The 21,813-nt window shown below is 43.0% G+C and overlaps 1 protein-coding gene across 2 annotated transcripts in view; it reads left to right on the top strand.

Annotated features, from left to right (window-relative positions):
* crybg1a (crystallin beta-gamma domain containing 1a) overlaps nucleotides 1-21,813 on the top strand; it is a 261,887-nt gene that overhangs the window by 230,545 nt on the left and 9,529 nt on the right. For both annotated transcript variants that reach the window (XM_078212402.1, XM_078212403.1), the window contains 7 exons: nucleotides 507-539; nucleotides 4,610-4,722; nucleotides 7,237-7,366; nucleotides 9,054-9,193; nucleotides 11,776-11,899; nucleotides 16,466-16,624; nucleotides 20,692-20,854. In XM_078212402.1, coding sequence (XP_078068528.1) covers nucleotides 507-539; nucleotides 4,610-4,722; nucleotides 7,237-7,366; nucleotides 9,054-9,193; nucleotides 11,776-11,899; nucleotides 16,466-16,624; nucleotides 20,692-20,854 — 862 coding nt within the window. The remainder of the gene's footprint in view (nucleotides 1-506; nucleotides 540-4,609; nucleotides 4,723-7,236; nucleotides 7,367-9,053; nucleotides 9,194-11,775; nucleotides 11,900-16,465; nucleotides 16,625-20,691; nucleotides 20,855-21,813) is intronic.

The raw sequence follows: 21,813 nt of genomic DNA, 5'->3' as shown, positions 1-21,813 counted from the left end.
GTATATAGTTATGGATTACCAAACAAAAAGTTTATATTCAACCATCAAAGCCTCCAGACCTCTCCATGAGACACTAGGCAACCATAACAGTGTGGATCTCAGGGTAAGAAAGTGCAGGACGAAACCCTGAATAATTTAAGAATGTATGATAAAAGCATTTTTGGATGGGTTGAATTAAGATGGACAGAATGAACTTCCATCATTCTATCCAACTTGTGACAACTGTTTTATTCTCCTCTTCTCCGTGTGAAAATGGCTGTGATGTTTAGTCATCTCAGCAGACACTGTGTATAAGCTAAATGTATAACCTGACATTAACGACTCTCCACTCACTTTCTCATATGAACAAGCTCTGTCTAGAACTTAATGCAAGTAACTTTTCGAGGAGTGGGGCAGAAGAGGGAGGAAGGGGACAGTTTATAGTCATTAAGGGCAATTAGGACCCTTTTTTACAATTTGTTAATAGATGGCAGTAAACCTCAATAAGCTATGTGTTTTTGTTTCAGGATGTGAAGGACAGCGAACTATCTAAGTTTAAGGTATGACGCTCCATGTATTTTTTATGTTTGTGCTATCAAAATATTTGTCGAAGGTTCCTTAGGGGTAAACAAATTTTGAAAGAAGATTTTCCCAAATGTTATTAGAGTAATTTATCACAACCTGCGGTTGAAAGCAACTGAAGTTACTAAGATATTATTTTGTGCTCAACTGTAAGTGACAGACTTTGGTGCTGGCCTTGAAGATTTCACCATTCCTAATGTTAATTTCATTTTGGCACTAGCTATTACTGTATTACCCATGTTGCATACATCTCTAATTTCCTTATTCTTATCCTGTCCAACATTACCATTACTGCTTAGTGGCCTATAAGCAAATTCCCACCAATGTTTGCTGCTCCTTAGCTCCACCCAAATTGATCCTACATCTTGACCTTTTGATCTAAAATCCTCTCTCAATTAAATACTGATTTCCTCTTTAATTTGTATTTTCCAAAGGCTCTTGATAAGGGCCCACGCAAGAGGTTAGTAAATACAATTAGAGCAAATGGGATGGGGGGGTGGGCGGAATATACTGGTATGGATTGAGAATTGGTCGTTGAGAAATCATGGAGTAAGAATAAACAGGTTATTCTCAGGATGGTATTCTGTGACTAGAGGGGTACCACAGGGATCAGTGCTTAGGTCACAACTGTTTGCAATCTGTATCAATGATTTGGATGTGGGGATCAAATGTAATATTCCTACTTCGTTGATGACACAAAACTAGGTGGAGTGTGGGATGTGAGGAAGACGCAAAGAACATAGAACATAGAACATAGAACATTACAGCGCAGAACAGGCCCTTCGGCCCACGATGTTGCACCGACCAGTTAAAAAAAAAAACTGTGACCCTCCAACCTAAACCAATTTCTTTTCGTCCATGAACCTATCTACGGATCTCTTAAACGCCCCCAAACTAGGCGCATTTACAACTGATGCTGGCAGGGCATTCCAATCCCTCACCACCCTCTGGGTAAAGAACCTACCCCTGACATCGGTTCTATAACTACCCCCCCTCAATTTAAAGCCATGCCCCCTCGTGCTGGATTTCTCCATCAGAGGAAAAAGGCTATCACTATCCACCCTATCTAAACCTCTAATCATCTTATATGTTTCAATAAGATCCCCTCTTAGCCGCCGCCTTTCCAGCGAAAACAATCCCAAATCCCTCAGCCTCTCCTCATAGGATCTCCCCTCCATACCAGGCAACATCCTGGTAAACCTCCTCTGCACCCTCTCCAAAGCCTCCACATCCTTCCTGTAATGTGGGGACCAGAACTGCACACAGTACTCCAAGTGCGGCCGCACCAGAGTTGTGTACAGTTGCAACATAACGCTACGACTCCTAAATTCAATCCCCCTACCAATAAACGCCAAGACACCATATGCCTTCTTAACAACCTTATCTACTTGATTCCCAACTTTCAGGGATCTATGCACACATACACCTAGATCCCTCTGCTCCTCCACACTATTCAAAGTCCTCCCGTTAGCCCTATACTCAACACATCTGTTATTCCTACCAAAGTGAATTACCTCACACTTCTCCGCATTAAACTCCATCCGCCACCTCTCGGCCCAACTTTGCAACCTGTCTAAGTCTTCCTGCAAACTACGACACCCTTCCTCACTGTCTACCACACCACCGACTTTGGTGTCATCAGCAAATTTGCTAATCCACCCAACTATACCCTCATCCAGATCATTAATAAATATTACAAACAGCAGTGGCCCCAAAACAGATCCCTGAGGTACACCACTTGTAACCGCACTCCATGATGAATATTTACTATCAACCACCACCCTCTGTTTCCTATCCGCTAGCCAATTCCTGATCCAATTACCTAGATCACCCCCAATCCCATACATCTGCATTTTCTGCAGAAGCCTACCATGGTGAACCTTATCAAACGCCTTACTAAAATCCATATATACCACGTCCACTGCCTTGCCCCCATCCACCTCCTTGGTCACTTTCTCAAAAAACTCAATAAGGTTAGTAAGGCACGACCTACCTGCCACAAAACCATGCTGACTATCACCTATCAATTCATTACTCTCCAAATAACTATAAATCCTATCCCTTATAATTTTTTCCAACATCTTGCCGACAACAGAAGTGAGACTCACCGGTCTATAATTCCCGGGGAAGTCTCTGTTCCCCTTCTTAAACAATGGGACAACATTCGCTAACCTCCAATCTTCTGGTACTATACCAGAGGCCAACGACGACCTGAAGATCAGAGCCAGAGGCTCTGCAATCACTTCTCTTGCCTCCCAGAGAATCCTTGGATAAATCCCATCCGGACCAGGGGATTTATCTATTTTCAGACCCTCCAGAATATCCTGCACATCCTCCTTATCAACTGTAATACTGTCTATTCTACTCCCCTGCAACCCAGTGTCCTCCTCAGCTATATTCATGTCCCCTTGCGTGAACACCGAAGAGAAATATTGGTTCAATGCTTCACCAATCTCCTCCGGTTCCACACATAACTTCCCTCTGCCATCTATAACTGGCCCTAAACTTGCCCTAACCAACCTTCTGTTCTTGACATACCTATAGAACGCCTTAGGATTCTCTTTAACCCTATCCGCCAAAGTCTTCTCATGTCCCCTTTTAGCCCTTCTAAGCTCGCTCTTCAACTCCCTCTTAGCCAATCTAAAGCTTTCTAGTGCACTACCCGAGTGCTCACGTCTCATCCGAACATAAGCCTCCTTTTTCTTTTTAACCAACAAATAAACTTTTTTGGTGCACCACGGTTCCCTAGCCCTACCAATTCCTCCTTGCCTGACAGGGACATACCTATCACAGACTCGCAGTAGCTGCTCCTTGAAAAAACTCCACATGTCGGACGTTCCCAGTCCCTGTAAACTCCTAGTCCAACCTATGTTTCCTAATTCTCTCCTAATAGCCTCATAATTACCCTTCCCCCAGCTAAAACCACTGGCCCGAGGTTCATGCCTATCCCTTTCCATCACTAAGGTGAACGTAACCGAATTGTGGTCACTATCACCAAAATGCACACCAACTTCCAAGTCTAGCACCTGGTCTGGCTCATTTCCCAGCACCAGATCCAATATAGCCTCACCTCTAGTTGGCCTGTCTACATACTGAGTCAAAAAACCTTCCTGCACGCTTTGAACAAAAACTGACCCCTCTAACGAGCTAGAGCTATAACAATTCCAGTCAATATTAGAGATTTCAATAGGATTTGAACAGGCTGAGTGAATGGGCTAGAACATGGCAGATGGAATATAAGATTAAGTGTGAAGTTATCCACTTCAGTAGAAAAAACAGAAAGGCAAAGCATTCCTCAAATGCTGAGAGGTTGGGAAATATGGGTGCCCAAAGGGACCAGTATGTCCTTGTCCATGAGTCTCTGAAAGCTCGCATACAGGTGCAGCAGGCAATTTGGAAAGCAAATGGTATGTTGGCCTTCATCACATCTTTGAGTACAGGAGGAAAGGTGCCTTTCTGCAATTGTATAGAGCATCATGGAGCCCTCACCTGGAGTACTGTGTATAGTTTTGGTTTCCTTACCTAAAGAAGGATATACTTGCCATAGTGGGAATGCAACAGAGATTCACCAGGATACTTCTTGGGATTTACTTAGAAGGAGAGATTGAGGAGACGGGGCCTGGTTTGAAGAATGAAAGATGATCTCATAGAAAATTACAAAATTCCTGCAGGGCTTGATAAGGTAGATGTGGATAGGATGTTTCCTCTGGTTGATGAGTCTGGAACCGGGGACACAGTTTCGGAATAAGGGCCATTTATGTCTAAGATGAGGAGGAGTTTCTTCAAAGGTGGTGAACCTTTAGATTTCTCTACCCCAGAGTGTTGTGGAAAATCAGTCATTGAGCATGTTCAAGACAAAAATTGGTAGATTTCTGGAAAATGGCATCAAGGGATATGAGATAGTAAGGAAAGATTATGTGGAGGTAGATGATCAGCCATGGTCTGTTTGAATGGTGGAGCAGGCTCGATGGGCCAAATGGCCTTCTCCTATTTCCTATGTTCCTAAGTGTTCTATATGTCTTATTATGGATAAACCTCTTAAACACAGGTGCAATTTTTTTCGGAGCCTGAACTTCAAGGAAGTGCACAAATCTTCGACATGGACACAGCCCAATTTCCAGCTGGTTTTTCACCCAAGTCCTGCAAAGTTCAATCTGGCAGGTGAGCAGAATTGAATGAGATTATGAATAATATAAAGGAAATCGTGAAAAGTTTGTTACCATTTGAATTATTTATTTCAGATGTTTAATATTATATAATACTGTATTTGCAATATATTTACAATCTATCACAGTAAAAACTGCTAATCTTTCTGAGGAATAATCCATTCTAAATACTGGACTTTTAACAGGTCCTGCAGATAAACTGCCTTAAATTTTAATTGAAAGTTGCCTTTGGTAATGTTTCAAAGTACAATACTTGGGGCGGCACGGTAGCACAGTGGTTAGCACTGCTGTCTCATGTGCCATGGGTTCGATTCCTGGCTTGGGTCACTGTATGTGTGTGGAGTTTGCACGTTCTCCCTGTGTCTGCGTGGGGGTGCTCCGGTTTCCTCCCATGTTCTGAAAGACGTGCTGGTTTGTTGCATTGACCCGAACAGGCACTGTAGCGACTAGGGGAATTTTACAGTAACTTCATTGCAGTGTTAATGTAAGCCTAAATTAACTTTATTTATCATATTGTCTCAGTATGTGAGAATACCTCATTCACTCCAAAAAAACACAAATCCACCAAAAAATCCAACACCAATCGCTCCTGTGGAATGCAGCTGTATTGAGACCCTTTGCATGCAAGACATTTTGTTGAAAATGATTTTTTGCTTCCTCTTTGGCTCGTTGTATAACATCTTCAATAATTGAGTACTGCATGATTGGACCTACTGTTAAAGGTACATGTGTAAGGCTAAACTTTAATTTTAGCAATATCAGCCTGATTATAGCTGATACAGATGGAAATTCTGAGAGGCATACAAGATGATCAGAGGATTAGATAGGGTGGATAGTGAGAGCCTTTTTCCTCGGATGGTGATGGCTAGCACAAGGGGACATAGCTTTAAATTGAGGGGTGATAGATATAGGACAAATGTCAGAGGTAGGTTCTTCACTCAGAGAGTGGTAAGGGCGTGGAATGCCCTGCCTGCAGCAGCAGTGGACTCGTCAACATTAAGGGCATTTAAATGGTCATTGGATAAACATATGGATGATATTAGAATAGTGTAGGTTAGATGGGCTTTAGATTGGTTTCACTGGTCGGCGCAACATCGAGGGCCGAAGGGCCTGTACTGCGCTGTTATGTTCTATGTTCTACTGTAAGGTTCTTTTCAAATGAATTGAGGTTTCTAAACCTGATGGGCATGGGCAGACATCATGTGATTACTCATAGATTAACAATCTCGCAGGATATTATTGACTGAAATTGACACAGATGAAAATTATGTGTATGTGTGGGGGGCTGGGGGGGTGGGGGGGGGGGGGCGGGGAGGGTGGATGCAGATGAGAAGTCGAGAAATAACAATTGGTGTAATTGTGTTTCTTTTTCTGAAATGGGGGAGAATATCTGTGAAATTTGACAATAGAAATATTACCAGTGCATTGATAACCCCCACCCCACCACCATCTCATCCCAGTGGAGAGAGTGGACATGCACTTAAAATAGGATTAACAGAACAATATAAGAGCATGTAGGCCAGAATCTTTAGGATGGTGGGGGTACAGCCATCCAAAGAGTTGGCAAGGAACATATCTCCGCCAACTCTGAGAGCACTGCTCCCATTTTTTTTCGCTCTGACGAGCATCAATTGGCCGTAGGCTGGACTATAGCCTCTCACTCAGAAGGAATTAGATTGGCTGACAGCTCCTCAGTCCCTCCAGGAACAGCACTGTGGTGGCCAGAAGAGGCATTGCAAGATGCTTCCTGAGATGAAGCCCAGGGAACCAGAGAAAAAGGTATGTCACAGGGACCCAGTTGGGAAAGCCTGGGGCGCTGTGAGGGGGTTGGCGGGATCTGAGTTGTAAATTGCGCACACCAGCCTAAAATTCTAGGCTGGGTGGGAAAGGGCCTCAATAGGGGCACCCCCATGGACCTTCCCAACTATCCCTAAGCACCCATGCGATGCCATCTAACCCCCTTGACCTGCACAGAATCCCCACCCCCAACTTCACAGCTGTTATGTGGACACCATCTCTCCCCCCCACCCCCCCCCCCCCCCCCCCAGCTCCCGGCTGCAACACCCCACTGACCATGTGACACCCACCCCCCAGTCACCTGACCATAACTAGTGCCGTAAAAATAAGGGGTCCATGGCCTCCTTGCATCTGACTCTGCAGTCTTCGGCTGAAGGCCTCAGGAGCTTGCTGCACAATACAGTTCTCATCCATCCTGAGTTGCAAGGTTGGGTGAGAAAGGGTCACCGAGAAAGTTGGAGCGGAGTGGCAATCCAACTCTCTAATTGCTGTTGAAGTTCAGACCTTTGTATCTGACTGCATTATAAGAATGGAAAATGCTGGAATGACTCAGCAAGTTTGGTAGTATCTGTGGCGGGAAAAGCCAAGTTAATGTTTTGAGTTTGTATAATTTCTTCAGAGCAGACTCCTCTTCTTACTTTCCTGAACAGAAAGAAAATAGAAAGGTACATGTTTGGAAACTAACCGATTCACTGTATTTGTCTGTTTGTAGTTGGGTGGCTTATGATGCAGAGAATTTCACTGGCAACCAATATGTACTCGAGGAGGAATCTTATTCTGATTTGATGATGATAGGATGCGCAAATGATACCCATATCAGATCCGTGAAGACAGTAGACTTTGTAAGTATCTTTTAGCTTTTACTCGAATAATATCTGATGTTGTTGGTATGTTCTACAACAGAACAGCTGTCAATTTTAAATGTTAAGTGCAAGATGCATGATTCATTGCATTGGCAAATGGCCACAGCATCCAATCCTAATGTCATTCTTTGTGCTACAACTTAAAGATTACTGACACACAAGCCCTCGAACAAAAGTCATTTGGTCTTTTTATAAAATATGTACGTAGGCTGTGAAGCTGTGTTCTTTTGCATACCACCCTTGTAGGGCTTGAAATCTTGTATCCTCAGCAAGTGTGGAAAGATTAACAGGGGTGGCACGGTGGCACAGTGGTTAACATTGCTGCCTCATAGCACTAGGGACCTGGGTTCAAATCCAGCCTTGGGTCACTGCCTGTGTGGAGTTTGCACATTCTTCCCGTGTCTGTGTGGGTTTCCTCTGGGTGCTCCAGTTTCGTCCCACAGTCCAAAGATGTGCGGGTTAGATTGATTGGCCATGCTAAACTTGACCCTAGTATCAGGGGGCGTAAGTATGCGGGGTTATGGGAATAAGGCCTGGATGAGGTTCGATGGGCCTTCTGCACTGTAGGGATTCTATGATTCTAACTGGGAGTAGCTTGAAACCTATTTTCTGTTGGGGATCCCTACCTATCTATTGCTTGTGAATCAGCCCCAGTCCTGAATTGAAGTGGAGAACAAGTGTTTTGTTTGACATTTTAATACTGAATTGTTTTTAGATCACAGTGCTGCTACTCGCAACCTGTATCTCTTAAATTTCCCAAGATTGTACTAATAATGTGAGAAGGCACAGAAAGAGGCAATTTGGCTTATCTTGCTTGTGCCAGCTGTTTGAAAGTGTGGCCCAGTTAATCCGACTGCCAGACTCTCTTTCCCCATTGCGCTGCAAATTTCCTCACTTTGATGATTTTATGAAGTTCCTTTTTGAACACTATTCCTGAATGTGATTCTACCGCTCTTTTAGGCAGTGCATGTCGGATCATAACAGCTCAATGCATAATCTTCCTTTCCCATCATGTTGCCTCTGATTCTTTGTCAAATGTCTTAAATCTGCATCCTGTAGTTTTTGACCCTTATGTCACTGCAAAGACTTCCTTCTTATTTACTGTATCAAAACCCTTCATGATTTTTGAACATTTATATCAAATATTCCCTTAACCGCCCTGATCTAAGAGAACAATTCAATTTCTCTGGTCTTTGTATAATTGAAATCATGTATTCATGGTACCGTTCTAGTAAACCTCCTCTGCACCCTGTCTAAAGCCTTGACATCCTTCTTATTAATATTGGCCACAGTACCATAGCTGTGGCTTAACCAGTATTTTAAGAAGGTTTGGCATAACTTCCATGTTTTTGTGCTCTATATGGCTCTACTTATAAAGACAAAGAACGTACATGTTTTTCTTGACAGATTTCTCAGCTTGTCCTGCCACCTTCAAAGACTTGTGTTCATACACAAGGGTTTTCTTGCACTCATTTTAAATAGTACTATTTAGTTTATAAAAGCAAAATACTGCGGGTGCTGGAAATCTGAAATAAAAACAGGAAATGCTGAAAAAGCTAAGCAGGTCCGGCAGCAGCTCTGGGGAGTGAAATAGTGTCAGTCGTTTAGTTTAAATTATCTCTCTTCTTTCTTTGAAAACAATTCACACCTTTTTTTGTTTTCACAGTGCTTCTCTATTCCAGAAATAATTCTCTTTGAACGGGAGAAATTTGAAGGAAAGAAAATTGAACTTGCTTCAGAAGTGCGGAACCTGGCATTACAAGGATACAATAATCACATTTTTTCTGTCCATGTTACTGGGGGCATGTAAGTACATACTTGCCCTATGCATTTAAGACACAGGAAGCTCTTTGTAAGACTTGTCAAGGTGTACTTAAGTCATACCTATTGCACATTCATTGTTACCAAATTACATTTAACTCTACACCGGATTCTCACCAATGGTTTTTAAAAAAAGAAACAATTAATTCAAATTTCCAAGATTAACTCAAATGGTGAATAAATATTTCATTTTTGTTTTAAACAAGTTCTGATAAATATATATCACATAGAGGGGGATTAAGAATTTCATTGAAGAGGAGTTAGCATGTTGTACAAACAAGCCACAATATATGTAAACTTACACAATCCTCACCAGATACAGGGGAGGTTCCAGAGGACTGGAGAAATGCAAACATAATTCCATTCTTTAAAAAGAGATCGAAGGAAATGCCAAACAATTATAGGCCAATTAGTCTTACATCAGTGGTGGGCAAATTAATAGAATCACTCCTGAAGATAGGATTAACTGTCACGTAGAAAGGCATGGACTTGTCAGGGATGATCAGCATGGATTTGTTATAGGAAGGATTTGCCACACAAATTTGATTGAATTCTTTGAGGAAGTGACAAGAAAGATTGATAGTGCAGTGGATGTTGCGTACATGGATTTTAGCAAAGCATTTGACAAGGACACACGTGGCAGATTGGTCAAAAAAATAAACGCCCATGGAAATCAGGGTAATGTGACAAACTGGATAAAAAGTTGGTTTAGTAACAGGATGTCCTTGCGAATGGAAAGTTATTTTAAGTGATGTTCCACAGGGCTCTGAGCTGCTGGGATCTTTTCTGTTTGTGTTATATATTAAAGATTTGGACGTGGATGCAGGGAGCACGACTGGGAAATTTGCAGATGAGACAGATTGGCCGAGCAGTGGATAGTGTAGAGGATAGCTATAATTGGTGGAGTGGGTGTTGAAATGGCAGATAGAGATGTGTGAGGTAATGCACTTCGCGAGGTCAAATAGTTATTGTGAGTACACTAAGGGTAGATGAAATGCGAGATCTTGGCATACAAGTACACAGGTCCCTAAAGGCAGCGGTTCAGTTTACATGGACTTGAAATATTGGGCAGAATATTCCACTCTGTGCACAGAGTGCTGGCTGGGGTGAGAAAACCAGTGTGCAGCTCTGCAGCTGCAGAGCCGAGTTTTCTCTTTAGATTCTCTGGCACTCTGACCACAGAACATCTGGAGGTTGGTGTGATTTCTGCTGTCATGTGGGCTGGGTGACGCTGGATAGAACTGGCGATGCCAGTTTCACAGAGACCAGAGCACAGAGACTCCCCCCCGCCTCCCCCACCACCACCACCACATGCACCAAAGCAACAATTCCACCGCCATGTCCCTTTTCCCCCCACCCATGTGCTATGCTTATCTTTGCAACCCTGCAGGTTCCCCTCAACTGCTTCCCTTTTTTTTTCAGTTGTTGTTGTTGTAAACATCAACAACAAGGCAGGTGGGGTGGTGATGATTTCCTTATAGCAGGGGAATGGTGTCACAGTGGTTAGCACTGCTGTCTCACAGGGACCCGAGTTCGATTCCCGGTTGGGGAAATCACGTGGGTTTCCTTGGGGCGTTCCGGTTTCCTCCCACAGTCCGAAAGACATGCTGATTAGGTGCATTGCCATGCTAAATTCTCCCTCAGTGTTCCCGAACAGGCACCGGGGTGTGGCGACTAGGGGATTTTCACAGTAACTTCATTGCAGCGTTGATGTAAGCCTACTTGTGACAGTAATAAAATAAACTTTAAACATGTGGCAGGGATGTCCTACAAATACATTTAAATTTATTTTAATGAGGTTCCCACCTGGGGAAAATCAGAAAATGAAGACTCGCTGGTGAGAATCTTATTTTCCGATTCTCATGAAATTTTGCGCCCGCATTGCGATTTGCACCTCTGGCGAACACGGGTGTAAAATCACCCCCATTAACTTTGTTTCTCTCTCCACAGCTATGCCATACCAGCATTTTCTGTTTTTATTTACTGAACAATGACTGCTCATGAACTCCAATCTTTACATTGCAGAAGGAGGCCATTTGACCCATGTCTGCACCAACCACAACCCGCCCAGGTCCTACCTGCCCCCGTTAGCCTAGGTATTTACCCTGCTAATCCCCTGCCACTAAGGGACAATTTAGCATGGCCAGTCAACCTAACCCGCACATCTTTGGAGTGTGTGAGGAAACTGGAGCACACGGAGGAAACCCACGCAGACATGGGGAGACCGTGCAAACTCCATGAAAACAGTGACCTGAGGCTGGAATTGAATCCGGGTCCCTGACATTGAGGCAACAATGTTAACTACTGTGTAGCGCCAGGGACCTGGGTTCAATTCCGACCTTGGGTCACTGGCTGTGTGGAGTTTGCACATTCTCCCTGTGTCTGCGTGGGTTTCCTCTGGGTGTTCTGGTTTCCTCCCACAGTCGATAGACGTGCTGGTTAGTTCTTCAAATGATGCTCATTGTTACTGATAAAGATGTTCTACATGCACCATTGTAGAACAACTTTGCACTTGAGGACTAATGATTAAATGTGTGATATATTTTTTGATTTATTATCCAAAACAGATGGGTTGCTTATGAATGCAGTAACTACAAGGGAAGTCAGATTTTGCTACAGCCCTGTCAGATACCCAACTGGCACCAGCACACTGGATGGCACAGGATTGGTTCTCTACGCCCTTTGATTCAGGTCTGTACATGTGCGGGTGTAAAGACTTGGTATATAAAATTTGAAGTGTGAACCTGTCAGTAATAACTGTGGGGTGGATTTTGCGCTCGTGTTTTCATGGTGTGGGGTTGGCGGCGGGAGCGGAAAATCCTGCAGGAGACCCAAAGCGCTATTTACACTGGTGGGATTTTAAATAGGGATTGTTTCCTGTTCCCCCACCAATGACATAATGAAAATCCTGGTGTTGAACGTCGGGATCCCCATGAGAGTACATTTAAACATAATCATCAGGACTGTACGCCTGGTAGCTACCTCCCCAGATTGTCCATTCATGTCGGCGTACTCTGAATCACAACAGGTTTCCCACAGCAAGGAAGTACATTCCATGTGTTGCATGGGGTGGGGAGGGGACAGAGTGGGGGTTGGTTTGGAAGGTTGCATGTGAAATGTTCCAGAGAGTTGGAGTCCTATTTGCATAATGGGCACCCTTTGAAAATTGCACCCTGATCTTTTAAAACCTAAGATGCTGGCGAGGCAGTTTTCATCAGAGCCAACCCCGCCAGCTTGGCATCGTGGGACCTTCTCCTTTTGGATTTATTTTTCTATGTTGCTCGCAATACATTGGAGGAAGCTGCTATTGGGGGGTTGACGGCTTCCACGCCGTTTTTCCTGCCTGCTGCTACACTCTGCAAAAATAAAGAGAAAATTCCACCATGTGAGAGATTTTTTCAAGTTGTTCATCTAATCAAAAGTGCCACTGACACCTAATGGAGAAATTCAAACACGCCAACGACATCTGCCTCACAGTTCAAGCCCCGACTTCAACACCTTGGACTGGACCTTAAATGATGGCTTGTCGAAACTTGAATACTGCCATACATGGCTCATGAAGCCCCGCCCTGCAGAAACAGTGTTCAGCGTATTCTATCTTCACAATGCAAAAGCCAATTAAGAGCTCAACATCCAAATGAATGGCTACAAATTAAAGCACCACCCAACTCCAATATACCTTGGAGTGACCCTAGATAGGACACGAACCTTCCGGGAAAACCTAAAATGCAGCCAAGGTCAAGTCCAAGGTCTTGATTGCCAAACTAGGCCGGTTAAAGTGGGGGTCTGCTATTACCACCCTCTAAACCCCAGCACTTACACTCTTATATTCAGTTGCAGAATACTGCACCCCTGTTCAAAATCATCGCGTGCACACACACACACACACGTTAATACCCAGCTACCATGCATATAATTACTGCAACACTACACACAGCATCACTCCCTTGGCTCCCTGTTCTAGCAAACATCACTCCTCCTCATATTTTCCGACTTGCAACAACCCAAAAATGATAGAAAAAGCTTGCAATGCTCCCCACTGCCCCTTCATGCAGATCTTCATAAAGATCGGCACAACATCGTGGGCCAAAGGGCTTGTTCTGTGCTGTACTGTTATATGTTCTATGTTCTATCTATTCAACACACCTAAGGTATGACTTCCATCAAGAAAGCCAATCTGGAACAACCCTCCAACACAAAACTTCAACACATTTTCCACCTGGACAAATGAATGGGAATCATTGGACATGTCAAACAAGTACCTGGTCTCAAACCCAACCCAAAGGCTGCCTGGCTTCAACCTTCCAAGGAAAGAGTGGTCCACCCTCAACAGGTCCAGGACCAACCACAGCTCCTGCTTGGCCAATCTCCACATTTGGAGCATTAGTGCCAGCCCCCTGTGTGTCTGTGGAAGAGAGCAAACTATGCACCACATCATGGAAGAGTGTCCGATCCACGCACTCAGTGGAGACCTGTCTACACTCAACCCAGCAGGACTGGAAAAAACTGCTTGGTTTGGGGATTTTGCACTCGCTAAATAAATAAATTGGAGAAAGACAAAATTGATTGATTATTTTGTGAAAAGTAGTAATTCTAAGTAGAAATTAAACATGAGGCTGTATTCCTTCAATGTTTCGAGTACATTTTTCTCAGCTGTAAATGTTTATGGAAAGGTGGGACTACAGGAGATTGGTTTGCAAGATATTGGCCGAAGGTATGAGAGATTCTCTCAAGATCTATTCTCAAGACACTCGAAATTTCAACAAGATACTCTTTTGCTCGACAGATGTTGTCGAACCGGCAATATGTTTCTAGCATTTTTCGTTTAAGTTGCGGATTTCCATCCTTGCAGTTTCTCTATTGATTCTCCACGTTGGATCATTTGTGAAGATTTTTTTGGCAGCGTGATTGCTTACCATTTCTGTGTTTCCAAGAAGCAGGCACATTGAATTCTATCAGCACAGCTGTGGTACCAGCTGCTGTGAATCTGGTATAAATTTTTCCAATTATTTCCTACCTCCCTTATGTCTAAGTGCCTAGCCTTCACTGAACAACTTCCAATGGCAGCAAGGAAAATTTAGGAGCTCTTTAAACAGGAAAAGAGGATTTTATAATTATCTCATGGTAAGTGGAACTGATCCACTTCAGATCAGCCATGATCTTATTGAATGGCGGGGGCAGGCTCGAGGGGCTAGATGGCCTACTCCTGCTCCTATTTCTTATGTTCTTACAGTGTACTGGAGCTTAAACAAACCCTGCAACATTGTTGGTGCTTTAATTTAGCGAGTCCATTACATTATTGCTTTAAAATATATATTATACCGTTTGTTTCAGCTTATTTTTTAAAGAAGAAATTGAGGTAAATTGCAAAAAAGCAGTTGTTGGACCAGGTGAGAAGGAGTTGACTGGTTCCTCCTTTGCCCTCTTCATTCAACGCAATAGGTTCCCTTTAGTATGAAATGGATATACTTTTCAATTCAGTGAATGCTTAAATGTTTACGGGCTAGAATCATAAAAAAACAGTAGGACAGGCTTTCTTAAGTTTAACAATGAGAAAGATTTGCTTTATTCTAGTTAAACCAATTTAAATAAAATAATATATGTACTGACTTTTGTACACACACTGAAACTGCATACACACACACGCACTCGAACTACACACACGCACTCAAACTACCGTTGGCGGCACAGTGGAACAATGGTTAGCACTGCTGCCTCACAGCACCAGGGACCTGGGTTCGATTCCCGACTTGGATCATTGTCTGTGTGGAGTTTGCATGTTCTCCCCATGTATGTGTGGATTTCCTCTGGGTGCTCCGCTTTACTCCCACAGTCCGAAAGATGTGCTGGTTAGGTGCATTGGCCATGCTAAATTCTCCCTCAATGTACCCGAACAGACACTGGAGTGTGGTGACTAGGGGATTTTCACAGTAATTTCATTGCAGTGTTAATGTAAGCCTACTTGTGGCTAATAAATAAACTTCTGCACACACACTCAAATTACACCACACACACACTCAAACTACACACACAGTAAAATGATACACACAAAACAAACACAGATTACAGAGTCATGAAGCGTAGGTTGGCCAAGTTAGTCAATTAAAGCTAAAAAGGAATTCACAGTCTGTAATTTGGTGACTCAGTTGGCTCCAGACTGGACTGGTGGTCTTGTTGCTTTTACTCAGTGGTCTTCTGCTTTCAAAGTCACGGCAGTTTAAAACTGCAGATGGATGACCTATCTATTTGTCTGGAGACACAGATGTGGACTGAGTTCTTCCTTAAAATTATCTGTCTGTTACACATGGAGAAAGAATCTCACAGGGCTCAAAAACTTGCAAGTTGGGTGGAAGAGAGAGAGGAAGGACCCCTCTCAGCTTCTCAATTGCTTGTCCTCAGTTCTGCTGTGAAACCGTGTACTTAAAACAAAGGATTAACTCGTCATGTGATTGGCCTCTCCATTGACTAGTTGTTCAGATGGGATTGTATATTCCAATTGCAACTTGACTAGGTCAGATCTGGAAATTCCCTCTGATGAAGAAGCAGCGCTTCGAAAGCTAGTGGCTTTTGCTACCAAATAAGCCATGATCTTATTGAATGGCGGGGCAGGCTCGAGGGGCTAGATGGCCTACTCCTGCTCCTATTTCTTATGTTCTTAATAAACCTGTTGGACTTTAACCTGGTGTCGTGAGACTTCTTACTGTGATTCCCCCTCTTAGCCAGGGTCCCATTGTTCAAGTGAATAGCTTTGATGATTTGCCTATCTTGAGTATCTGAATGTTGCGCTAATGGAAAAGGGAATTCGGTTCATTCGGATTTGTCTGAGGTCATTGTCTTTGATGGGTTTAAGCAGACATGCCGTTTCCATCTCAATGGAGTTGGAATGTGGAATGCACAATCATGCAAATTAGGTAGCCATCCTGGCTGTGAGTTCAAGTCACCTTAGTCTGTTTTGCAAAAAGTCTTTAAAAGTCAAAAAGTTGTTTTTAAAAGTTCAATTCATGTTTCCAGTTAGTGGATTGAAAATCATTATTTGGCATTAACATATCTTGATGGCACAGTTTTCTTTTCTCCCCCTCCCTTTTCAGCTATTTCTGGTACAATTTGTGAAATTGCAAAGAATACAAATATATCTACTTATTCAAGCAGCGAAATACTGCATTTATGTAAAAGTGATGGCTTAAGCTTGCAATAATCTAGAACATTTTTTTAAAATTGAAAGTTATGTGACATTTACCCATTCTCTCCTCTTTACAGAGTAGAGTGTATTTCAGGCTACGAAACAGAGGCACTGGAACATTCATGACATTTTTCGGAGAACTGAATGACATCAGCATGGTACGAGTGCAAGCTTTAGAAAGCACAGGAATGGATGACCAAATCTGGTTTTACCAGGATGGATTTATCAAAACCAAGGTACTGATGATATTGAGTCTGATCAAAGAAGATACTGTCCTAACTTCTCCAGTATAGTCTCCCTGAGTGATCATCTTTTAACTAATGAGCTTTTCAAAATGGGAGCTCCAGGGTTGGATTTTCAATTGCCGATGGGGTCAAGACCCAGTGCAGGCGTGATTTTAAAATCTCACTCCAGAGGTCATTTCGGGTACCGAGAAAGTCTACAATTTAAAAATACAACTGTGTGGGGGTGAGGGGAAGAATCTGGAACCCAGACACCTCAAATTAATGGCCCATTTAGCTCCTTTAGGAGCTTGTTAACAAGCTGGGGAGGTTGTAACTCCAATTTTGAAATGGGGTTCTGGCGAATTCGAACAGTCAGGTGCATGCTCGTGCAGGGTTGCCACGTTCAAAAGTGGGGAGAACTGAAAGTTTGCTCGTATTGGGTAAAATGTGTTGTACACAGGAGATCTTGTGCCAGGACATGCACATTACTTTCATTGCGGCCGTGTGCTCGCTTTCCTTAGGTTTAATGCTGCTGGTCTTCCCAGGAGTGGCCTGATCTCAGTAGCATGGCTTTTGCCTTTGGTGTCAGGCAGGCAGGTTCCTGGAAACACTTGGCATTAACATTTAAAATTGGGTTGTGTGAAGGTCGCAGAATTTATCTGGGCATGGGGTTCCTGACCCTGCTTTGACAAATCTGGCCCTTATGCTTGACGACAAAATGCACTATCTGTGATTGAACCAAGATCACCAAAGGAAAAACACTTTGACTAATTATTAAAGTTTATTCTCTTTATTTAACTTTGGCGATGTACTTGGTAATTCTCTCTCTTCTTCCTCCTCCTCCACCTCTTCCACTCTCCGATTCCTAAAATAATTTTATGATTAGACAGTTACTTTAGGTAGGTGTAAAAAACAGTGTAGGTGTAAAAACATTGTGTTACAAATTTTTTCTATTGAAAAATACTGCAGCATAAATGTAGCTGTAGGAGTTGAATCATTTTCTGGTTTCATTTGTGATCAAAGAGCCAGAGTAAAATTGAAGTCAATGGGATTCAATGGGGAAATTCTCAACTGGTTGGGGAAATATCTAGCACAAGTAGAAATATAGAAAGGAAATAGAAGGAGGCCATTTGGCCCAAGAGTGTGATGGAATACACTCCATTTGTGTGGATGTGGGCAGCTCCAACAACGTTCAAGAAGCTCAACACCATCCTGGGCAAAGCAGTCCACTTGATCAGCATCCATTCCACCACCATAAACATTCACACTCTTCAATGCCAGTGCACAGTTGCTGCAGTATCTACTATTTGCATGATACACTGCAGCAACTCACCAAGACTCTTCTACACCACCTTCCAAACTTCTACCTAGAATAATAAGGGCAGCAAACTCATGATAACACCACCATCAGCCAGTTCCCCTCCACGGCACACACCATCCTGACTTGGAATTATATCACCGTTCCTCCATTGTTGTTCGATTTGATTTAGTTTTTTCACATGTATTATCAGACAGTGAAAAGTTTCTTGCACGCTATACAGGCAGAGCATACTGTTCATAGAGAAGGAAACGAGAGAGTGCAAAATGTAGTGTTACAGTCATAGCTAGGGTGTAGAGAAAGATCAACTTAATGCAAGGTAGGTCCATTCAAAAGTCTGATGGCAGCAGGGAAGAAGCTGTTCTTGAGTCGGTTGGTACATGACCTCAGACTTTTGTATCTTTTTCCCGACGGAAGAAAGTGGAAGAGAGAATGTCCGGGGTGCATGAGAAGTGTAGACAGAGTCAATGGATGGGAGGCTGGTTAGTGTGATGGATTGGGCTACATTCACAACCTTTTGTAGTTTCTTGCGGTCTTGGGCAGAACAGCAGCCATACCAAGCTGTGACACAACCAGAAAGAATGCTTTCTACGGTGCATCTGTAAATGTTGGTGCAAGTTGACGTTGACATGCCAAATTTCCTTTAATATTTGATTTGATTTATTAATGTCACATATATTCACATACAGTGAAAAGTATTGTTTCTTGCGCGCTATACAGACAAAACATACCGTTCATAGAGAAGGAAACGAGAGAGTGCAGAATGTAGTGTTACAATCATAGCTAGGGTGTAGAGAAAGATCAACTTAATGCAAGGTAAGTCCATTCAAAAGTCTGACAGCAGCAGGGAACAAGCTGTTCTTGAGTCGGTTGGTACGTGACCTCGGACTTCTGCATCTTTTTCCCGAAGGGAAATTGGGTAAATTCCTGGAATTTACTTCCTAACTGCACTGTGGGTGTGCCTACACCAGATGGGCTGCAGTGGTTCACCACCACCTTCTCGGGGGCAATTAAGGATGGGCAGCAAATGCTGACCATACCAGCAATGGTCCCGGAATAGAACACAGAAGTACTTGGATGTTAAAAAGCTTTGTGTGAAGGCAATGTCCTGACAGCTACAACATTTCAACTGCCCATCCTCTCATTTTGGAAAGCCAGTGTGGAATTTGTAATGTACGTGTGAAAGAAATGCTGGGTACTACATGAAAAGAACAAAATGTTTGAAGGTTTAACTGCTTGTATCCCATGGGAATTTTGTACACAGTAGTAAATAGCTTTTTAGCTGTCTGAAAGAAACATACACTGTTCACAGCAGGCACAGTCGAGCCCACTGACCGTATTGGGAACCATTTAAAGGAACAGTTGACACCAGTAGGACCTGTCTTAGGCTTGTTGTATAAGATCATATACTGTTGCAAGGCCATAACGATGTGCAGTCCTTAAACATTCCTCAAACATTGTTATTTGTAATTTGCAACAAAAAAAAATGATAGTATATGAAGGATAATCAATAAAGCAGCAACTTGTGGCAAGTCTGAAGTTGGGGAATAGATGGGGCAGGACTGAAGATGTTCTACTCTGCAGCTGTCTGTGCTGACTTTGATCGAGGAGTGCACAATACTGAAACCAGGTACCCGAAATATGACAAACTAATCTCATTCTTGAATGAGCATTAAACAATTAATTGTGATAGGCATGAGTGGGATTCTAGCTTGCTTAACACTTTGTATAAGGTATAGGGATGTAATAAATAAAAAAGAAACTGCATTTGCTTATTCAGAGAATCTTTCTTGAACAGGTGCCTCAGTCCAATGACAAAATGCTTCAGAAAATGGACAGATAATAACCAGATCAAGTCACATACATCATAAAGCACAAATGTGCCTTTGGTACTTCCAATTAGACTGCTTATTCTTTCATGGGATGTGGGCACTGCTAGCTTTGTAGCAATTCTATACAACTGAGTGGCTTGCTAGGTTATCTCAGGGGCCAGTTAAGAGTCAACCACGTTGCTTCGGGTCTGGAGACACAGGGAGGACAGGACGGCAGATTTCCTTCCCTGAAGGGCGCTAGTGAACAAAATGAGTTTTTCCAACAAATAGTAATGGTTTCATGCTCACTTTACTGAGACTAGGCTTTAATTCTAGATTTATTAACTGAATTAAAATTCCACCAACTGCCATTGGTGGGATTCAAACCCATTTCCTCAGAGGATGAGCCTGGTAACGTTACCACCATGTCAATGCCTCAACCCCTCGTAGTATACTTACAAGAATAGTCCAATCATGATTTCTACTCGTGGGCTATTTGAAAACTAATCATACATATGGTTAATGTGGTTAATGTTTGATCATAGTCAATCCTATGCAGCACTGACTCACAGAAGAACATTTTCCCAACTGTAATGTGTGACTGGCACAGTGACACAGTGGTTAGCACTGCTGCCTCACAGCGCCAGCGACCCAGGTTCAATTCCCGTCACTGTCTGTGTGGAGTTTGCACATTCTCCACGTGTCTGCATGGGTTTCCTCCAGGTGCTCCGGTTTCCTCCCTGTGTCCAAAGATGTGTGGGTTAGGTGCATTGGCCATGCTAAATTGCCCTTTAGTGTCAGGGGGACTAGTTAGGGTAAATGCATGGGGTTACGGGGATAGGGCCTGGGTGGGATTGTGGTTGGTGCAGACTTGATGGGCCAAATGGCCTCCTTCAGCACTAAGTTCTATGATTATTGATTTGTTATTTTCTTCTTTCACTTCTCCACAGATGGCAGAAGATTGCTGCTTGGATATAATTGGAAGCTTTTTCGGTCCAAATTCAAGATTAGGAATCTCGGTAGAGGAAAGTAAAGTCATTTCTTCCTGGAACATCAGTTCAGATGGAGTCATATTGAGTGGGATAAGGCCTGACCTAGTTGTTGATGTAAAAGGTGAGGTGTTGGTCTTTTATTCTTGTCTGTAATGATGGGTCCATTGCATTTCTCAACCAATCAGCACTTGTGTTGACTTGATGTGAATAAAATATAAGATAGTAGTAATGAAACAGTCACCCTATCTTCCTCAATCCACAAATGTTCCCAGGCCTTTCAGCATTCACTGATTTTAATTCCATACGAATGCTCCATTGGTAATGTTCCAAATAGAAGCTGAGGGGGGAAAGGGGGAGAGGTATGTGTGTGTGTGGGGAAGGGTGGGGGGGTTGGGGGTTGGGGGAGGAGGAATCAGTAAGTGTATTTTGAGAAATTGTTTTCCCGTCACTCCCCACTCCATGTTTGCTTTTTGGATGTGTGGTCAACACTAGCCAGATTCAAGCATATATCATGAGCCTCCTCACATCTGGAGAGCGAGATGAGGTAAGATTGCTCTGTTCTTTTCCTTGCCCATTTCCTGAATTTAAAAATTCTGTTTCACCATTGACCATAGTGGGATTTGAATATTTCCCAAGCTTTTCTTCAAAACCATTGGGTTGTTGATGCTGTGCGATTATCACTGTGTTAGAAGGTCCAGACTCGAAAGAGGTTAAAAAAGCACTCACTTGTAAAGTTCATTGCAGTTATTGTAGATATATATATAAAGATATGTGGAGTTTGTACATACCCCACCGTGTCTGCATGGGTTTCCTCCGGATGCTCCAGTTTCCTCCCACACTCCAAAGATGTGCGGGTTAGGTTGATTGGCCATGTTAAATTTCCCCTTAGTGTCCCGGGATGTGTAGGTTAGAGGGATTAGCGGGTAAATGTGTGAGGTTGTGAGGATAAAGCCGGGGTGGGATTGTTGTCGGTGCAGACTCGATGGGCCAAATGGCCTCCTTCTGCACTGTAGGGTTTCTATGATATTCAGATTGAAATGCGGATTTCACATACATTGCATTTCTCGACTGAGAAAGGAC

This window comes from Mustelus asterias, chromosome 5, assembly GCF_964213995.1.
Source record: "Mustelus asterias chromosome 5, sMusAst1.hap1.1, whole genome shotgun sequence".
NCBI lineage: Eukaryota > Metazoa > Chordata > Chondrichthyes > Carcharhiniformes > Triakidae > Mustelus > Mustelus asterias.
This window is presented reverse-complemented; position numbering and strand designations above follow the sequence as displayed.